General features: G+C 39.5%; 1 protein-coding gene across 4 annotated transcripts in view; it reads right to left on the bottom strand.

Moving 5' to 3' along the window:
* The window catches only part of LOC132400777 (signal-induced proliferation-associated 1-like protein 2), a 503,978-nt gene that overhangs the window by 308,425 nt on the left and 175,756 nt on the right, over positions 1-19,797 (bottom strand). For all 4 annotated transcript variants that reach the window (XM_059982129.1, XM_059982126.1, XM_059982128.1 and 1 more), the window contains one exon: positions 3,169-3,302. In XM_059982129.1, the coding sequence (XP_059838112.1) occupies positions 3,169-3,302 (134 nt within the window). The remainder of the gene's footprint in view (positions 1-3,168; positions 3,303-19,797) is intronic.

Raw genomic sequence — 19,797 nt, 5'->3', positions numbered from 1 at the left:
ACAATCTTTTTATAGAGCTTCCATTTCTCTAATATTGAAGAAAGATAAAGACCCTACTAACTGTGCATCCTATAGACCAATATCTTTATTGAATGTAGACTCCAAGATTTTTTCCAAGTTACTGGCATCCAGATTGGAGAAGATATTACCCAAAATTATTTCAGAAGATCAAACCGGTTTTATTAAAAATCGCTATTCTTTTTTCAACATTAGGAGATTATTGAATATTGTTTATACTCCCTCACATGACATTTCAGAATGCATGATTTCATTAGATGCGGAGAAAGCATTTGATAGAGTTGAATGGCCTTACTTATTTAATGTGTTGGAGAAGTTTAATTTTAGTCTGATATTCATATCATGGATTAAATTGATTTAACACACTCCAGTAGCCTCAGTGTTTACCAATAATCAAAGATCTCCCTTTTTTCACCTATTTCGGGGCACTAGACAAGGATGTCCTCTTAGTCCATTACTATTTAACATTGCCTTAGAACCTTTGACAATTGCCATCAGACAATCACAGGATATTTTGGGTATTAATCGTGGGACAGACATTCATAAGTTATCTTTGTATGCAGATGATTTATTACTATTCATTTCTAACCCTGAGAAATCTATCCCAGCAGTTTTATCATTATTGGCTCAATTTAGTGAGTTTTCTGGGTATAAGTTAAATCTTAATAAAAGTGAATTGTTTCCTTTGAATAGACAGGTCCCAATTTATGGAAATTTACCTTTTAAATTAGTTAATGATTCTTCTATTTATTTAGGGATCAAAATCACAAAAAACCATAAAGATTTATTTAGATTTAATTTTTTACCCTTAATTGATCAGATTAAAGGTTTGTTTACTAAGTGGTCACCATTATCTTTATCTTTAATAGGTAGGATTAATGCTATTAAGATGGTTATTTTACCTAAGTTTTTATATATTTTTCAAGCGATACCAATTTTTATTCCGAAATCTTTTTTTTTACTAATGTTGATTCAAAAATTTCCTCATATATATGGCAGAATAAAAATCCCAGGTTAGGTAAAATATATTTACAGAAGACAAAGAAGGAAGGTGGGTTAGCATTACCTAATTTCAGATTTTATTATTGGGCAGTTAATATTAGATACTTGTTATGTTGGTTGAAAGATTGGGGTGGATCTTTCGGCCCTCATTGGGTGAGTTTAGAAATTAAATCTGTATCAGCTTATGCTCTGGGTTCTAATTTAGGGACTTCTCTCCCTTTTGCTCTTTCTAAATTGCCGAAACGAATTGACAACCCAATAGTTAAACATACTTTACGTATATGGTTTCAATTTCGGAAATCTTTCAGGTTGACTCAATTCGTTTTAAATAGTCCTATTGTATCTAATTGCTTTTTCCACCCTTCCATTATAGATCAAGCTTATTCGGCTTGGAAAACTCAATCATTAGTCCAGACTCTGAGTTCAGCAACTGGATTACGAATGAGATGCTTAACTAGGGGTGGGAGTAAAGACCATGGCTGGGGCAGGTGTTGAGACTGTGGCTGGGTGTTTGGCTGGAATCTACAGATGTCTGCAGATGTTATCATAAATTACAAGGAGATCTTGTTCAGCTAGGCAAGTTTAATTTGGATAAGTGTGAGGAGTTGCATTTTCAGAATCAGAATCACTTTAATGTCAGAGTTACTTGTGGCTTTGTGCCAAGCATTAAACAGGGGACAATACCATAACAGACAACACATTAGCAATCAACAATTTACAAGATAATAGTGTATACAGCCATGAGCAATCAACAATTAGCAGAACAACCACAATCGCAAACATCAATAATCAAACAAACAAATCTTGACATATGAACAAACTAAATAATTATCAACAGAACAAAGACAGCAGGAAAGACCATTTAATTGTAGTTGTGCAGGGCCAGTTAGGGTATAACTTGGGTCAAAGCTCAATCTAAAACAAACTAAAAATCACCAGGCTCTATTTACTCTCCCTTTAAACTCAGCAGATTCAATGTAAAATCTATTATACAACTGTGTAACGCAGAAAAACAAAACAAAGTACTACCGTGCCTAGGTAATATAATATCCAGTAATATGGAAAACCTGCTGGTGGAGCACCAAAGTACTGAAAGGTACTGGATTATCAAGTTTTGCTGCAGTAATGAATTTCAGCAGAAGGAACTCAACTGCATGGCACTGAGACCATTCTCAAGATTAGGATATAATTTGAACACTGGCTGAAGAATTAGAAGGCTATTTGCTATCAGATTTAGTTCCAAAACATCGTATAATCGTATAATACTCAACATAGATTAGCATTCAGCTGAAGAAAATCTCTGCAATCAAACTGGTATTGTATAGGACATTGCATGGATTTGTGGTTCCTGGGAAACTAGAAACTTAAGGGGTCCTTAAAAACTTTTTCTGTTGCAAATAATGGTCTCCATGAATCAGACCTTGTTTTTGGAGACTTTTCAGCATTCTAAAGGCAAAGGTAATACAAACAGATTTTCTATCAGCTAACTGGAAAGAATTCTCAACACCTGTTAGGAAACTGATACAGACTAAAAGGTAAATGAACATCACTAAACATCAGCTGGAAATAACCACCAGCTGGTCAAAAAGGACACCCCCTACTACTGCCTCATGCAATAGCCAACATCTGTTGGTGAAAAACAGCATAACAATTGAGCAATAGGTTCAATCAAAGTAATAAAAATAGCACATTTTGAAAGAAATTTCAGAATAACATAAAAGTGAAACAGTTAAAGATTTCTGGGGTACAAAAGCAATTTATCACAAAGCACGAATTTCCAGCACAGAAAAGCACCGTTTAAAAATATATTTTTATACTGTATGTCAAAACAGAGAAAATTGCTGCTGCTGCGTGACAAAATCCTGGGCTTACTTTTTTTAGATCTGGGAAGGCTTGTCTCACAAATAACCCAACAAACCACTTCAGAGATGCTAAAAAAAAATCTCTCTACGTTCCTCACATGTTGGCAAATCCCAGCTGCATATATAGATTGAATATATGAGAAAAGACAAATAAGGCACAGGAATGATTCCACAGCTACATTCTTATTTCAGGGCTTAGGCCCAGTTTTTAAAATTTTTCTTGTCAATTTCTGGGAAATCTACTTTAGAAATAAAAGTACGTACAGTATCAATGCTAAAAACTCACCTCACTAGTCCGGAAAGCTATCCGGTAGTTGTACTGTAAACCTTCTTTCTCCTTTGATTCATCTAGCTTCTCTCTCCGGATACTGACAGCCACAGGTCCCAAGCTTTCATCAGTTCCAAAGTAGTTCTGGTGCTCTGTGTAAATGCAAGAGATGAGAGGGAGACAGAAGAGCAAAATGTAAGTGCATGAGTAAATGAACTAAAGGAAGGAGGGGAGGGGGGAGAAACAGGATCAGAGAAATTAACCTTGGAAAAGTTCAAAATGATAATGCTATATCAAAAAAATATAGCATGGGATGAGACCATAAGATATCAAAACAGAATTAAGCTATTCACTCATCAAGTCTGGTCCATCAAGTTTGATTATGGCTGACTTATTATTCCTCTCAACCCCATTCTCTTCCCTTGTTCACATAACCTTCAACACCCTTATTAATTAAGTAACTATCAACTTCCGTTTTCAATATACTCAATGACTTGGCCTCCACTGCCATGTGTGACAATGAATTCCATAGATTCACCATCCCTTTGCTCAAGAAATTATTTCTCAACAGTTGTAAAGGAACCTTCTATGCAGAGGCTGGGTTCTCTGGTCCTAGGCTCTCCCACTATTGGAAACATCCTCTGCAAGCTCACTCTATCTAGGCCTTACAATATTTGGTAGGTTTCAATAAGATTAGTAAGAGTGTCAAAGGTTATGGGAAGAAGATGGGAGTATGGGGTTGAAAGAGATAATAAACTAGCAATTATGAAATGGCAGAGCAAATTTGGTGGGCCAAATGGCCTAATTCTGCTCCTATGCTTTTGGTCTTACCCCCCTCATTCTTCTAAACTCCAGTGAGTACAGATCCACAGCCATCAAATGTTCCTCATATGTTAGCCTTTTCATTTCCTAAACCTTCTCTGCAGTACATCCTTCCTTAGATATGGGCCCAAACCTACTCACATTATTCCAAATGCAGTCTGATCAATAGCTTAAAAAGCCTCAGCATTATATCCTTGCTTTTATATTCTAGTTCTTTTACAATGAATGCTAACACTGCATTTGCCTTCCTTACTCAACTCACTTACCGACAACCTCCAAGTTAAATTTTAGGAGAATCCTACACAAGGGCTCCTGGGTCCCTTTGCACTTCCGATTTCTGAATTCATTCCCTGCTTATAAAATAGGCTATACCTCTATTCATTCTACCAACATGCATGACCATAAACTTCCCCATACTGTATTTTATTTGCCACTTCTTTGCCCATTCTCCTAATCTGTCCAAGCCCTTTTGCAAACTCCGTTTCCTTAACCTATCTGCCGCTCCATCTATCTTTGTGTCATCCACAAATTATCCACAAAGCCATCAATTCTGTCATCCAGATCATTAACATAACTCTTGAACAGATTTGCCTCCTTCTGTACTGTAATAACACCATCATTCCAAAGGGGAAAAAGCTACTTAATTACTGTTATTCGCTGTCCACAGTCTCATCTGACGTGGTGTAACTTTCCATATTTGATGAAGCAAAGCAAAGCATCTCTTTGAAACAAATAAATGCAAATAATAAAATAATCTTAAGTAAATAATGTGAGCTGGTTAAATGTCCTTGTAGTCATACCACATAATGATTTACCAGATGGTGAATGAGAAAGGAAAAGAATCAAATTTGATTAACTTAACGTCATTCACAACCTCAGATCATCAGAGTGCAATTCATTAATGCATCTATCTGCATGACAGTCACCATTGTAATGTAATATAGGAAACACTGAAGTTAATTTGCACATGGCAAAGTGTTTTGTCATATCTAAATACTGGAGAACATTCTTATTTTCATAGCTCCATAGTATCTATGATCTCTAGATGAGGGCCCCGACCTGCTTTGAAACATAGGACTCTAGTTTTAAAAAACTGCTTTAGTATTGCATGAGAATATTATAGCCTGACTATTGTACTCTGATCTTTGGATTTGGATTTGGATTTGAATCCAAAATTAAAGGGAAAAAAAACTAGGAACATTCAGTAGGTCAGGCCTGTCTAGAAGAAACCAAATGTGGATTGGCTGACTGCACTGTGGAATACTTGCATTCAGTCCACAGGGTGACCCCAAGCTTCCTGTTGTCTGCCATTACAATTCTCTATCCCACTACACTCTCTATCCCATCGGTCTGTGTCTCCTGCACTGTTGTAATAAGGCCCAACACAACCTGATCTTCAGTCTGGGAACGTTGCAGCCTTCAGAACACAATATTGAATTCTCCAATTTCAAGTATTGATTTTTCTGTCTGTGATTGGCTTCTCCCCTCCAGTACAATTTTGTTTTCCTCTGGGAGTTGAAGACCTCCCAGCCTAACCAGCTAGGCATATTCTCCAGCTCTGCATTCCACAATTCCAACATATTTTTTTCTACATTCCAATTCGCTTAATTAGTCCCTTTTATTTTAAACTTTCAGTTTATCACCCAGCACCTAGTTTTACCCTATCTTCTCACCAAGCTGCTATTAAATCTTTCCCAGTTCTGACAGTCTTCAGCCTGAAATATTAATTCTTTCACTTCTTATAGATGTTCAAAGTTCAAAGCAAATTCATTATTAAAGTATGTATATGTCACCATATACTACCCTGAGATTCTTTTTTTTGAGTGTTTCCACTGTAAAACAAAGGAATACAACAGAATCAATGAAAAGCTACATACAAAAACTGACAAATAACCGATGTGCGAAAGAAGCCAAACTGTGAATACTAATAGATAGATAGATAGATAGATAAATAAGAGCTAAAAACTTGAGAATCCATAGGTTGTGAAATCATTTCAGAGTTGGGGTGAGTTACGTTATCAATGCAAGTTCAGGAGCCTGTTTCTGAACCCGATGGTGAGAGATCTAAAGCTCCTGTACTTCCGTCCTGATAGCAGCGATGTGGCCTGACCTGTTGAGTATTTCTAGCATTTACTGTTTTTGATTTGCAATTCTTTGCTTTTCATAAAATCCATGATTTTCTGATTGAGATGACAGAGCATTTAACGAGGCAAAGCCCACACCACAAATGAGGACAACTTCAAAACTGATATAAACTATTTCCTTGAACAATCACAGGGGGCAGTACACAACACTAAGATCATTAACCAATAGATGCTGATAATACAAGAAACTTCTCTCTGATGCAAACATGGACAAAACGAGCTAGCTCCATTCCAATTTCACTTTTCTGCAGTTTGTGTTTTCACTACTATACAGGCATTATTGCTCATAATTTTTTAAATGACATGAATATTTATTGATTTCCTTTTTTATTGACATTTTCTAATCTTTTTAAGATGATGCCATCTTCAGGCTTTGTCCTGAAAAATAGCAGTATATCATCCATGTATACCTGTTTAATGATGAGCCTATTCTGTGATGGGGCTGCATTTCTTCTTTAGCAGCTCTGCATAAAATCCTCCTACAGCAAACAATTCAAACGATAAATTTTGCATTATTGCTTCACCAACAACCAACCATCACCACAGAAACTTGGCCAAACAGCATAAATTGAAGATTTGCTGCATAATTCATTTACAGGCTATCTTTCAGGATACAGCACTGTTATCTAAATTGTAAACTTAATATCTTTGGCAAATGTTATGAATTGCATTAATACTAATGGAAAAATTAAATCTGCTTCAAAGACTCAAGAAGTTCATTAACAGATACATGTCGTGAAGCTCAAGTATTTTATCTAGATGAATTACAATATATTAAACATACAGATCTGATACAAAATGATATGGTTGGATTAAGGGCGTCTTCAAATTGATCAATATATGCAAGCCAATAAACTTCCAATCTTAAAGAGTATCTAGAACACATTCTTAAATTTTTAGCCCAATATTTGGTGGTGGATTAAGCCCAATCCATCACAGGCAAAGTTGTCCCCACCATTGAGCACATTTACATGAAGCATTGTCACAAGAAAGCAGCATCTATCATCAAGAACCCCATCATCTAGACAATGCTCTCTTCGCATTACAACCATTGTTCAGGAGGTACAGGAGCCTTTTAGGTTCCACACTATCATGTTCAGAAAGAGTCATTATCCTTCAACTATCAGGCTCCTGTACCAGTCTGAATAATTTTACTCACCACAGCTTTGGACTGATTCCACAACCTGCAGACTCACTTCCAAGCATTATAATACTCCTGTCCTCTATTATTTTTTTAACATGTACAATTTGTCTTCTTTTGCACGTTGGTTGTTTGTCAGTTTTTGTTTATGTAAAGTTTTTCATAAATTCTATTGCATTTTTTGTAAATGCCTGCAAGAAAATGAATCTCAAGGTAGCATATAGTAACTACTTTAATTTTGACTTTGTCAGCAAAGCTCCCGGCATATCCTTATCTTCCCAGATGTGGGAGATAAGATTGTGGATTGGTGACTGAGGTTCCCCTCCACGAAGAACTTATTCCGGGTCACCTTGGTTTTCACTTGGCACAAGGTCTTTTCAACATCTTGTTAGTTAGGAGTGGCGACAAGTTTGGACTGCTCTTTTTAATATTGAGGAATTCCTCAAAGTATTCATGAAAGCTGGTATTGACTGTTTCTGCCATTCACCCTCTGCCTTGAGAATGTTGTGCACCTGCTCAAAGACAACCTTGGCCCTGGCATCTCTTGGGTAGCCACAGAATCTCCTGTGTGTTCCCCCTACCTATCAAGTCCTCTATCACTATTGCCTTGCCTGACTCAGAAAGCCTCAGAAGGCTTTTCCTTTTGAGCCTCAGAACCAATCACATTGCTGCTAACTCCTGAAAGATCACCCCTTTCAACAATATCCAAAGATAGTTAGTGAGGGGAATGACCACAGGAAACCCTACTCTGTCTGCCTTCACCCCTTAGTTTTCCTGGTAGGCGCTTATCTTTCAGAAGCCTGTACCTTGGATGCAGTCAGCATCCCGAATGAACCCGAAGTACATTGGCCTCCAGCTGCAGTTGTTTAACCCCATCTGTGGGTGCACTTTCCACAAATAGAGACCATGGGATTCCCTGACCTCCCACATCTTGCACTTCACTATTCCAATATCATGTAAAGCACCAAAATCTACAGCACTGCATCAATTTGTTTCCAACCAAAGTTGAAACCAACTATTCTGTTGCCTCCTGAAATACTGTATATAACAAACACACTATACTTTCTAGACTTGTAGAAATAAATGGATAGAATCTTGAAATATCATCTGAAGGGAAAGCCAACACCATAAAATGATCACTGATAAGTAGTCTCAATATTGAAATCACCAAAGGAACAGTTATACTGGACCTAATCAAGCAAGGACTAGTCTTATGTATGGTCTTATATTCTCTTAAATGCAGATATGTACCAACATTCTGAGCATAATCTGGATGCCCAAACATTTCACCATTCAGATGATGAGCAACGTGTTTAAATAATGCTTATTCAGATGTTTGTTATTGACTCCTGAATCACAGGGCAACTAACCATCAAGACCATCTTAATGGCCATGATAATAAAATACCCAGATTCACTGTATATCACTGGTAAGTTATTGGCAGGACTGCATTTTGCCATTCCCTTCCACTAAGTGCACAGATTTTTTTCTGCTATTTAAATTTTAGAATGCTGTTCCCACGAATATCAGAACAGACAGCAGAATTATGTCACATATATGAAACAGGACAGCCACATTAGGTGAATGCCCAGTCAAAAACTATAGCAGGTATCACACTATTCAGGCACATTTTAACAGCAGCATAGGTAGATCAAAATTGCCGGTGAATGTTTTGATGTCTGAAAAGTCCATGAACAACTTCTTATAACTTTGTTTTAAGAATATTTAAGCTTTCAAATAGCTCTACTAGTTTGGATAACCCAGGTCACAGGGTTATGTTCAACCTTCTGGGAGAGTGTCTCAGTATTGTTCAAGAATCAGATTATAAGGCTCATCATGTAAGTTTTATCCCAGCAGCACAAAATTCTTCTGTAAATAATTTTGCAGTATTGATGTAAGATTTGGTGTTAAGTGCTAAATGTAGCCAGAAGTACAGAATGAAGACCAGGGTGCAGATAATCCTGCAAATGCTACTGCATGGTATTTCATTATTGATCTTAAAAGAAAGGTAAGCAAAATAAGATTTAGATGCACATTAGTGAAAGCATGGAACAAAAGCCAGTTTTTCCTGCTGCATTTCTCCAAATACATCATATGCGGTTTTGGTCACTTAATTACATTAAGGATATCACTAATGTGTATGACAGTGATTCCTGTCAATGGGAACTAAAGATAAGAGAAAGCTATTGTCTGCAGCAAAATAGGGAACTTGGGGGCAAATTATTGAATGGAAAATACAATCCATAAAGATTGTACAACAGTTTCAAAATTTTAGAATATCTGTTTCACAGCAGGAATAGGGAAGGAGATTCTGAATGATTACTGACCATTGTTGCATAATGTGAAGATAGTAGGGACAGTGATGAGGCTTCCACTTGAATCACAGCAATCATTGCAAAAGCACAATCACTACAATGGGATGAGACAGAGATTGTCAGGACTTTAAACAAGCATTGTTGAAATATTCTTAAGGGAATGTGAACTTGGTGATGTTTTTATATCATTGTTTATCCTTTCTTGGCAGACTGAAGAAGAATGTAAGGACATCAAACAACTTTGATTCTAGAAAACACAGAAATATGAAGCAGAACAACAATCCAGACACAAGAGACTACAAATGTTGAAATCTGAAGCTAAAGACAAACTGCTGGAGGAACTTGGGTCAAACAGCATCAGCCAAGATAGAAGGAGTTGTTGATGTTTCAGTCAAGATCTTGCATCAAGACAAAGAGTGGAGATGGAATGAAGTAGACAAGGTTGGAGAAGGTGTGTGTGGATCTCTGCCTTACTTGGAAGGGCTGTTTGAGTCTCCAGATGATGTTGAGGGAGTTGCTGCCATTACTGCAGTTGCAGTAAAGGGCAGAGTGGATTGGGAGGTATAAACAGATCAGGAAGTGATGAATAGGGTGGCCCCCACAGAAGCTGCAAAGTGCAGCGGAGGGGAAAGTAATGGCTTGCAGTCTTTCAAACTTGCATTGATAATTGTCACCAAGTCACAAAAATGTTCCACCCTGAGGGGTAGTGATAGGGTAAATGCTAGCAGTAACAGAAATTTGAATAAATACATGAATGGGAGGGGTTTGCAGGGCTATTGTCCGGGTGTGGATCGATGGGATTAGGCAGAATAACAAAATGGGCCAAAAGGCCTGTTTTTGTGCTGTAGTGTTCTGTAACTATGCTCAGTTGCCATTAATAAATCAACTGAGGCAGCATTCACACTGCAATAGCTATATCTCCATATACAGAAAAGAAAATGAAAATGCTGCCCTCTCAGACGAGTCATTGCTTACACAATTTGCCTTCTGTAAACATAGTTCCACAAAATATAATAGCAGAACAATAGCTAAGTGCCTTGGTAGTTCGTACTTTAAGTATCAGCAGTATCTGAAGAAAGGAAAATAATTTACCTCCGAATAATATGAGATTGGGTGTTCTGGCTGTCAGGTATCCCAGATTCTGACATGCAGTAAGTAAAAGCAATCATTGGGATTGCCGTAGGTACAGTGGAGCTCAGCTGCTAATCATTATACAATTCTTATTTTAATCAATAAACAGAAGCAGACATACAGTCAATGAGCAGAGGTGTCAGGTTCGCAACCAGCAATGGTAAAGTTAATCTTAAACTTACGATGTTATGACCATCATCTTCTGATCATTCCACTATCAAGACAGTGCACTTGATCTACCTCATCCCCCACAGCTAGATCCAGCAATTCCGCATAGTGTTCCAGTAACCTACTGTTCAAGAAAATTATCCTGGGCACCCCCTTCACTTCCCCCCTCTGCTAACTCAGACTTCAACATAATAACTTTCCCAGATTACATTAACATCCCCCATTAAGTTCCCCCATCTAACACCTTCACAGTTTTGCAATTGCTCTGAAATTTCCATGTACATCTGTTCTTTTATCTCTCTCATTCATTTCAACAGTGAAATATTCCCTGTACTGTTTCTTTGCTCCAACCAAACAGGTTTGGCCTCTGTCTTAAGGAAAATTTAATGTACAGCATCCCCCTCTCTTCAGCCAAGTTTAAGATATCAGTGCCACATCATAGTTGCTATTCAGAGTTATTTGCCACATTCAGCACATTTCCATACATACTTGGTAACGCAAAACACAGTTATTTCCTTCTTCACTGACCCAAACAAAACCCTTATGTTGACCTAATAAATACAGACTGTCCCCTCTTCTCCTAGTTTTTTGGTTTTAATTTAAATATTTTTCTTGGACAATTTGCTGTTTCATTCATAAGTTTGTATACCCTCCCCTTTCCCAATACAGTCTCCCTGACCACAATATTGCCTTTTCCTTTCTGAACATACTTCATCTGAACTCTACCTTCCATTTCTAGCTTAACTTTTTTTTGTTAACACATTCGACAGGCTCCCAACTTCTTGCCAAAAATAGTAAGCTCCCATGCAAAGCTATTGGTCCCATTCCTGTTAAGGTACAACCTGAATGGCATCTTTACCAGAAAGAGACCAAATTCCTTAGGAATCTGGTTTTCCCTCTTATATTTCCAATCAAGTGTTTACCGCTTCATCTTTTTTTCTACACTCACTAATACAAAACACAGGTCATAATTCCACTATTACTAGCTTTAGGGTTCTGCATTCAGCCTTTTCCAAAGCTTCCCAATTTCTATCTACAGGACCAGACACCTTTCTAACTTCATTGTAGGAAACCAAATGGACTGTGGCCCCAAGATGTCTAGCTTGTTCCTACACCCTTGATTCTGGCTCCAAGGAAGGAATGTACCCTCCTGGTAATATCCATAATCACTTGGGCATCTGTCTGTCCCCCTTTCTAACATCTCCCCCAAAATAAATATTGCTCTTTTCTTTCTCCTTACAAAGTATTGCGGAAAAACTAAATTGAAATGAATCATATTCTAATTTGTGCAAAGCAATTTAATGCAGCACTTGAGAGAAAAATTACTGATGCTGGCATTCTGAAACAGAAACAGAAAATGCCGGCAGCATTCATTCAATGAAGAATCGCTGATCAAAAACATTGTCTTTGTTTGTCTCTCTATGGATGCTGCTTCAACTACTGAATGCTTCCAGCAATTTCTGTCTTTGTTTTAAAAAGTTATCATCCATTTACTACATTGGATTCATACTAAACACTGACATATATTCCACTGTAGCACAACCAACATGTTGGCTACCTAGTAACATAGTGCAGGTAAAACTACTCTGAATCAAATAGTAGCTACAACACATCTGTGGATCTTACAGAAGTCTGCAGATTATACCGTAAATTCCGGACTATAAGCCGCTACTTTTGTCCCACGCTTTGAACACTGCGGCCTATACTACGGTGCGGCTAATGCATGTTTTTTTTTCATGCCGCCAAAAACATTTTGCCTCGTAACAGTAGACCAATAAAATTGATGAGTAGTTCACAGAGGTCCAATGAAATTGTACGATAAATCAAGCGCACTTTCACAATTAAATTATTGTAAATCAGTCATTTGTACTCACCCTCATCAACATGGAAAACACTCGAAGAAAAGCATATGATGCAGCTTTTAAGTTAAAGGTGATCAATCTGGCGGTTGAAGAAGGAAATCGAGCTGCTGCACATAATCTTGGCATAAATGAATCGATGGTGAGACAGTGGAGACGCCAGCGTGAAGAACTGGGTCAATGCAAAAAGACGACAAAAGCTTTCAGAGGTAATCATAGCAGATGGCCCGAACTTGAAAACTTTCTTGAAGACCGGGTTAACACACAGAGAGCAGGCGGCCGCGGTGTTTACACCGTGCAGATCAGACTGAAGGCTAAAGCAATCGCCACCAAAATGAAAATCGAAGATTTTAGAGGTGGGCCATCGTGGTGTTTTAGATTTATGAGACGAAAAGGCCTGTCCATCAGGGTACGCACGACTCTGTGTCAGCAGCTCCCTCCCGACCACGAGGAACAACTTGCTAACTTCCGCACATTCACTCAAACAAAGATAGCGGAGAATTCCATCGGGCCAGATGATATCATAAATATGGATGAAGTACCTTTGACGTTTGACCTGCCTCTCACTCGGACTGTTAATAAAAAAGGTGACTCGTCCATCACACTGAAAACAAGTGGCCATGAGAGAACGCATTTTACTTGTGTTCTGAGCTGCACAGCATCCGGACTAAAGCTTCCACCGATGGTGATTTTTAAGCGGCTGACAGTGAAAGTTCAGTGAAAGCTGCCATCAAGAGTACAAACTCAATTCCAGCTGTGATTCCTGGGGGCACCACGAAGTATTTGCAGCCACTGGACATTAGCGTGAACCGGGCATTTAAAGTGGCGCTGCGCGTTGAGTGGGAGGCTTGGATGACGAGTGGTGAGAAATCCTTTACCAAAACAGGACGCATGCGAAGAGTATCTTTAACTCAAGTCTGCCAGTGGATCCTAAATGCGTGGAGCCGTGTCACAACATCCACCATCACCAACAGGTTTCGAAAGGCTGGACTGCTGCGTGATGAAGAGGACCGCGTGCGCTCAAGTGAGAGCGACAACGAAGAGACTGAAGTGAGTGATGAGATCCTGAGGTTTTATTCAATTCGGACACTGAAGAAGAGGACTTTGATGGTTTTAGTGCGCAGGAGGAAGATGAAGAAGGCGATCAATAACTTTTCCTGGTAGGCTACAGTATATATATTTTTTTTACCAGTCGTTAGGAGATATTGGAATGTTGTTCGTGCACTGTTCAGTAAAAAAGTATACGCAACGTAATTTGTGTGTTACCGATACGTATGTATATTTAAAAGTGGCTGTGTTACAGGCACTGTTCGAAAAAAAGCATTTGCAATATGTATTTGTTTATGTTACCATACGGATTTAATTAAAAGTTAAAAAATCCTCACGTGTAATATCTTTCTGTGTAAATATCTCATATTACAACGTGGGACACCTGCGGCTTAAAATCCGGTGCGGCTTGTACAAGTACAAAATTGATTTTCTTTCTAAAATTAGAGTGTGCGGCTTTTAATCAGGTGCGCTCTGTAGTCCGGAATCTACGGTAATATTAGTCTCTAGTATGTTGCTGGTTCCTTAAGGCTGTTATAAGTGGTGATAGGGGTGGGGCACATACTGAGAACAATCTTTCGCTACTTATTAAAAGCTCCAAATGATGTGTGGCTAAAAAGCTTTTGACAACCAAGTTTAGCTCCTGGCCTTTACATGTGGCTTAGCTACCAACCCTGGTGGAGCCATTTCTACTGACCTCCAGGGGCAAAGGCACGTTACTAGTGCTTTAAAACCAGTTACTTCAGGCAGATGGGGGCTTGTCAGCCATTGTTGGCAGCTCATCTAGAAGGCAAACTCTGATCTCAAACCCCGAAGCCTCCCACTTCTCAGAGGAAAAATCCAGAGCTGGAGTCCCAAAGGCAGTCCTAAATTGAGGTCAACACTGACTGGCAACTCCTGCGTTGCCACTGGTGTCAAAACTGTATTGTTCTCTGCCATTCATTTGGGTTCATCAGCAGTGTGGAGAGGGGGATCCTGCTGGATGGGCACAGCTTGCCCTCTATATTGTACTGTCCTGACTTGCATATTATATAGACAGCGAGGACACAGAATCCATGGCCAACCTCGAACAACGAATGACTCTCAATACATTGCCACTTTCAATGTACACTATATGTATTCTATAATGGGTTTCCTCTTCCGCAAAAACAGTGAATTTTACCATGATTTTTTTTTTTAAGTACATTGATGGCATTTCACCCTCTCTCCCCACACTTCTCTCCCAATATCATCAAAATACATTCAATATAATTTTTGGGAGGTGGTTAAAGCTGGCATTGTCTGTTTATATTGTTCATCTGAAATTGCCCTTCTGAATAAAGTAGTTTCAGAGAGCCACTGGGTAGAGAGTTTAAATATTTATAGATGATGATTAGTAATTGTGATTTATTTCCTATCTTTGGGAGTTGTGCACTTAGAACTATATAGCACGGGAACAGACTATTCATCTGTACCAAACATGGTGACTAATTACACTTAGAAACATAGAAAACCTACAACACAATACAGGCCCTTCAGCCCACAAAGTTGTGCCAAACATGCCGCTACCTTAGAAATTACTAGGGTTACCCATTGCCCTCTATTTTTCCAAGCTCCATGTACCTATCTACAAGTCTCTTAAAAGACCCTATTGTATCCGCCTCCAGCACCGTTGCCGGCTGCCCATTCCACGCACTCACCACTCTGAGTAAAAAACTTACCCCCAACATCTCCTCCGTACCTACTCCGCAGCACCTTAAACCTGTGTCCTCTTGTGGCAACCATTTCAGCCCTGGGAAAAAGCTTCTGACTATCCACATGATCAATGGCTCTTATCATCTTATACACCTCTATCAGGTCACCTCTCAGCCTCCGTCGCACCAGGGAGAAAAGGCTGAGTTCACTCAGCCTATTTTCATAAGGCAAGCTCCTCAATCCAGGCAACATCCTTGTAAATCTCCTTTGCACCCTTTCTATGGCTTCCACATCCTTCCTGTAGTGAGGCGACCAGAACTGAGCACAGTATTCCAACTGGGGTCTGACCATGTCCTATATAGCTGCAACATTACCTCTCGGCTCCTAAATTCAATTCCATGATTGATGAAGGCCAATACACTGTACACCTTCTTAACCACAGAGTCAACCTGTGCATCTGCTTTGAGTGTCCTATGGATTCAGACCCCAAGATCTCTCTGATCCTCCACACTACCAAGAGTCTTACCATTAATACTATATTATGCCATCATATTTGACCTACCAAAATTAATCACTTCACACTTATTTGGGTTGAACTCCATCTGCCACTTCTCAGCCTAGTTTTGCATCCTATCAATGTCCCACTGTAACCTCTGACAGCCCTCCACACTATCTACAACACCCCCAAGCTTTGTGTCATCAGCAAACTTACTAATCCATCCCTCCACTTCCTCATCCAGGTCATTTATAAAAATCACGAAGAGTAAAGGTCCCAGAACAGATCCCTGAGGCACTCCACAGGTCACTGACCTCCATGCAGAATAAGACCCATCTACAACCACTCTTTGCCTTCTGTGGGCAAGCCAGTTCTGGATCCACAAAGCAATGCCCCCTTGGATCCCATGCCTCCTTACTTTCTCAATAAGCCTTGCATGGGGTACCTTATCAAATGCCTTGCTGAAATTCATATACACTACATCTACTGCTCTTCCTTCATCTATATCTTTAGTCACATCCTCAAAAAATTCAATCAGGTTCATAAGGCATGACCTGCCCTTGACAAAGCCATGCTGACTACTCCTAATCATATTATACCTCTCCAAATGTTCATAAATCCTGCCTCTCAGGATCTTCTCCATCAACTTACCAACCACTGAGGTAAGACTCACTGGTCTATAATTTCCTGCGCTATTTCTACTCCCTTTCTTGAATAAAGGAACAGCATCTGCAACCCTCCAATTCTCTGGAACCTGTCCTGTCCCCATTGATGATGCAAATATCATCGCCAGAGGCTCAGCAAACTCCTCTCTCACCTCCCACAGTAGCTTGGGGTACATTTTGTCAGGTCCCAGAGACTTATCTAACTTGATGCCTTCCAAAAGCTCCAGCACATCCTCCATTTCCATATCCCTCCATTTCCTGCATAATCATGTTCAGGAAGACCTCTTAAATGCTACCATCATTGGTGCTTTCATCACTGCTTTGGTTCCAGGTATCTACTGCTTTAAGTAAAAACATTTGCTTTGTATCTCCCACCTTAAAGGTGTCCCTTCTAGTATTTGACAATTTCCCCTGGGGAGAAGACCACCTATCCAAACGACACCTCTCAAAATTTTGCAGTTTCCTCTCCTCTATGGTTTGTACTTAGATGGCATTGTCAGAACTGCCGAGTTCAGTAGATGCTGAGCGTTGGTTAATTGTACATTGTAATTATGTGGCAGAAGAGAGTGAATGTTCAGGATGATGGCTGAGATGACATGGCAATGAAACAGACTTGGATAATGTTGGAACATTGCTCTTTTGGTGGATAAAGCAGTGGATGATAGGCAGGAGACAAAGGGACCCTTTTCTGGCTGGCTGCCAGTGACAATAAGTATTCCACAGGGATCTATGTTGGGACAGATTCTTTTTACATTATATATCAATGATTTGGAGGATGAAATTGATGGCTTTGTTGCAAAGTTTGCAGATGATGTGAAGATCGCTGGAGAGGCAGGTAGGTTTAGACCATAAGATATATGAGCAGAAGTAGGCTATTCAGCCCCTCAAGTTTGCTCTACCATTCAATCATGGGCTGATCCAATTCTTCCAGTTGTCCCCACTTCCCTGCCCTCTCCGCATACCCTTTGATACCCTGACTAATCAAGAACCTATCTGTCTCTGCCTTAAATGCACCCAATGTCTTGGCCTCCAGAGCCGCTCATTGCAACAAATTCCACAGATTTACCACCCCCTGATTAAAGTAATTTCTCCAAATCTGTTTTAAATTGGTGTCCTTCAATCCTGAAGTTGTGCCCTTTTGTTCTAGACTCCCCTACCAGGGAAATAACGTTATCATATCTAATCCGTTCAGGCCTTTCAACATTCAGAATGTTTCTAATGTGATCCCCCTCATTCTCCTGAACTCCAGGGAATACAGTCCAAGAGCTGCCAGACATTCCTCATATGGTAACCCTTTCATTTCTGGAATCATTCTTGTGAATCTTCTCTGAACCCTCTTGAATGTCAGTATATCCTTTCTACAGTAAGGAGACCAAAACTGCACACAATACACCAAGTGTGGTCTCACGAGTGTCTTATAGAGCCTCAACATCACATCCCTGCTCTTATATTCTATACCTCCAGAAATGAATACCAACATTGCATTTGCCTTCTTCACCACCAATTCAACCTGGAGGTTAACGTGTACGGTATCCTGCACAAGGACTACCAATCCCTTTGTACCTCTGCATTTTGAATTCTCTTCCCATCTAAATAATAGTCTGCCTGTTCATTTCTTCCACCAAAGTGCATGACCATACACTTTCCAACATTGTATTTCATTTGTCACTTTTTTGCCCATTCCCCTCAACTATCTAAGTCTCTCTACAGGCTGTCTGTTTCCTCAATACTACCCACAACTCCACCTATCTTTGTATCATCGGCAAATTTAGCTACAAATCCATTAACCCCATAGTCCAAATCATTGAGATACATTGTAAAAAGCAGCAATCCCAACACTGACCTGTGCAACTCCACTGGTAACCGGAAGCCAGCTGGAATGGGATCCCTTTATTACACCAGCCAATTTTCCACCCATGCTAGTAACTTCCCTATAACTTGCTAAGTAGCCTCATGTGCAGCACCTTGTCAAAGGCCTTCTAAAAATCCAAGTACACCACATCCACTGCATCTCCTTTGTCTACCCTGTTTGTAATTTCCTAAAAAAAATTGCAGTAGGTTAGTCAGGCAGGATTTTCCTTTCAGGAAGCTATAATGTCTTTGGCCTATCTTGTCATGTGCCTCCAGGTACTCCGTAATCTCATCCCTAACAATTGATTCCAACAACTTTTGTGAAATGTATGCTCATGCACTTTGGTAGAAGAAATCAAAGGGTTGACTATTTTCTAAATGGAGAGAAAATACAAAGAACTGAGGTGCAAGGGAGTTGAGAATCCTTGTGCAAGATTCTCTAAAGGTTAATTTGCAGGTTGAGTCTGTGGTGAGGAAAGCAAATGCAATGTTAACATTTATTTTAAGGGGACTAGAATATAATACTACAGCTATATAGGACCCTGGTCAGACTCTATTTGGAGAACTGTGCTCAGTTCTGGTCAACTCACTACAGGAAGGATGTGGAAACTATAGAACGGATGCAGAGGAGATTTAAAGGATGTTGCCTGGATTGGTGACCATGCCTTATGAGAATAGATTAACTGAATTTGGCCTTTTCTCCTTGGAGTGATGGAGAATGAGAGGTGATTGTGTGGATAGTCAGAGGCTTTTTCCCCCAAGCTGAAATGGCTAACATGAGAAGACACAATTTCTTCTTTGGAAGTAGGTACAGAGCGGATGTCGGGTAAGTTTTTAAAAAAAAAAATAAACGCAGACAGTGGTGAGTGCGTGGAATGGGCTGCCAGCGGTGGTGGTGGAGCGGATACAGACTCCTGGATAGAAAGTGTCTAAGAGAAATAGAGGACTATGGGTAACACAAGGTAATTTCTAAAGTAAGTACATGTTCGGCACAGCATTGTGGTCTGAAGGATCTGTATTGTGCTGTAAGTTTTCTATGCTTTCTATGTTTCTATAAAAGCAAGGAGGTAATGTTGAAACTTTCTAAATACTAGTGAGGCCTCACTTGGAGTATTGTGAGCAGATTTGGGCCCCTTATCTCAGAACGGATGTGCTGAAACTGTACAGTGTTCAAAGGAGGTTCACAAAAATGATTTCAGGATTGAATGGCTTGTCATATGAAGAGCTTTTGTTGGCACTGGTCCTGTATTCACTAGAATTCAGAAGAATGGGGGTGACCTCATTGAAACCTATTGAATGATGAAAGGCCTTAATACAGTGGATTTGGAGAGAAT

The sequence above is a fragment of the Hypanus sabinus genome, chromosome 10 (assembly GCF_030144855.1).
Source record: "Hypanus sabinus isolate sHypSab1 chromosome 10, sHypSab1.hap1, whole genome shotgun sequence".
Taxonomy (NCBI): Eukaryota; Metazoa; Chordata; class Chondrichthyes; order Myliobatiformes; family Dasyatidae; genus Hypanus; species Hypanus sabinus.
The sequence above is the reverse complement of the archived record's forward strand: the minus strand, read 5'-3'. Positions and strand labels throughout refer to the sequence as shown.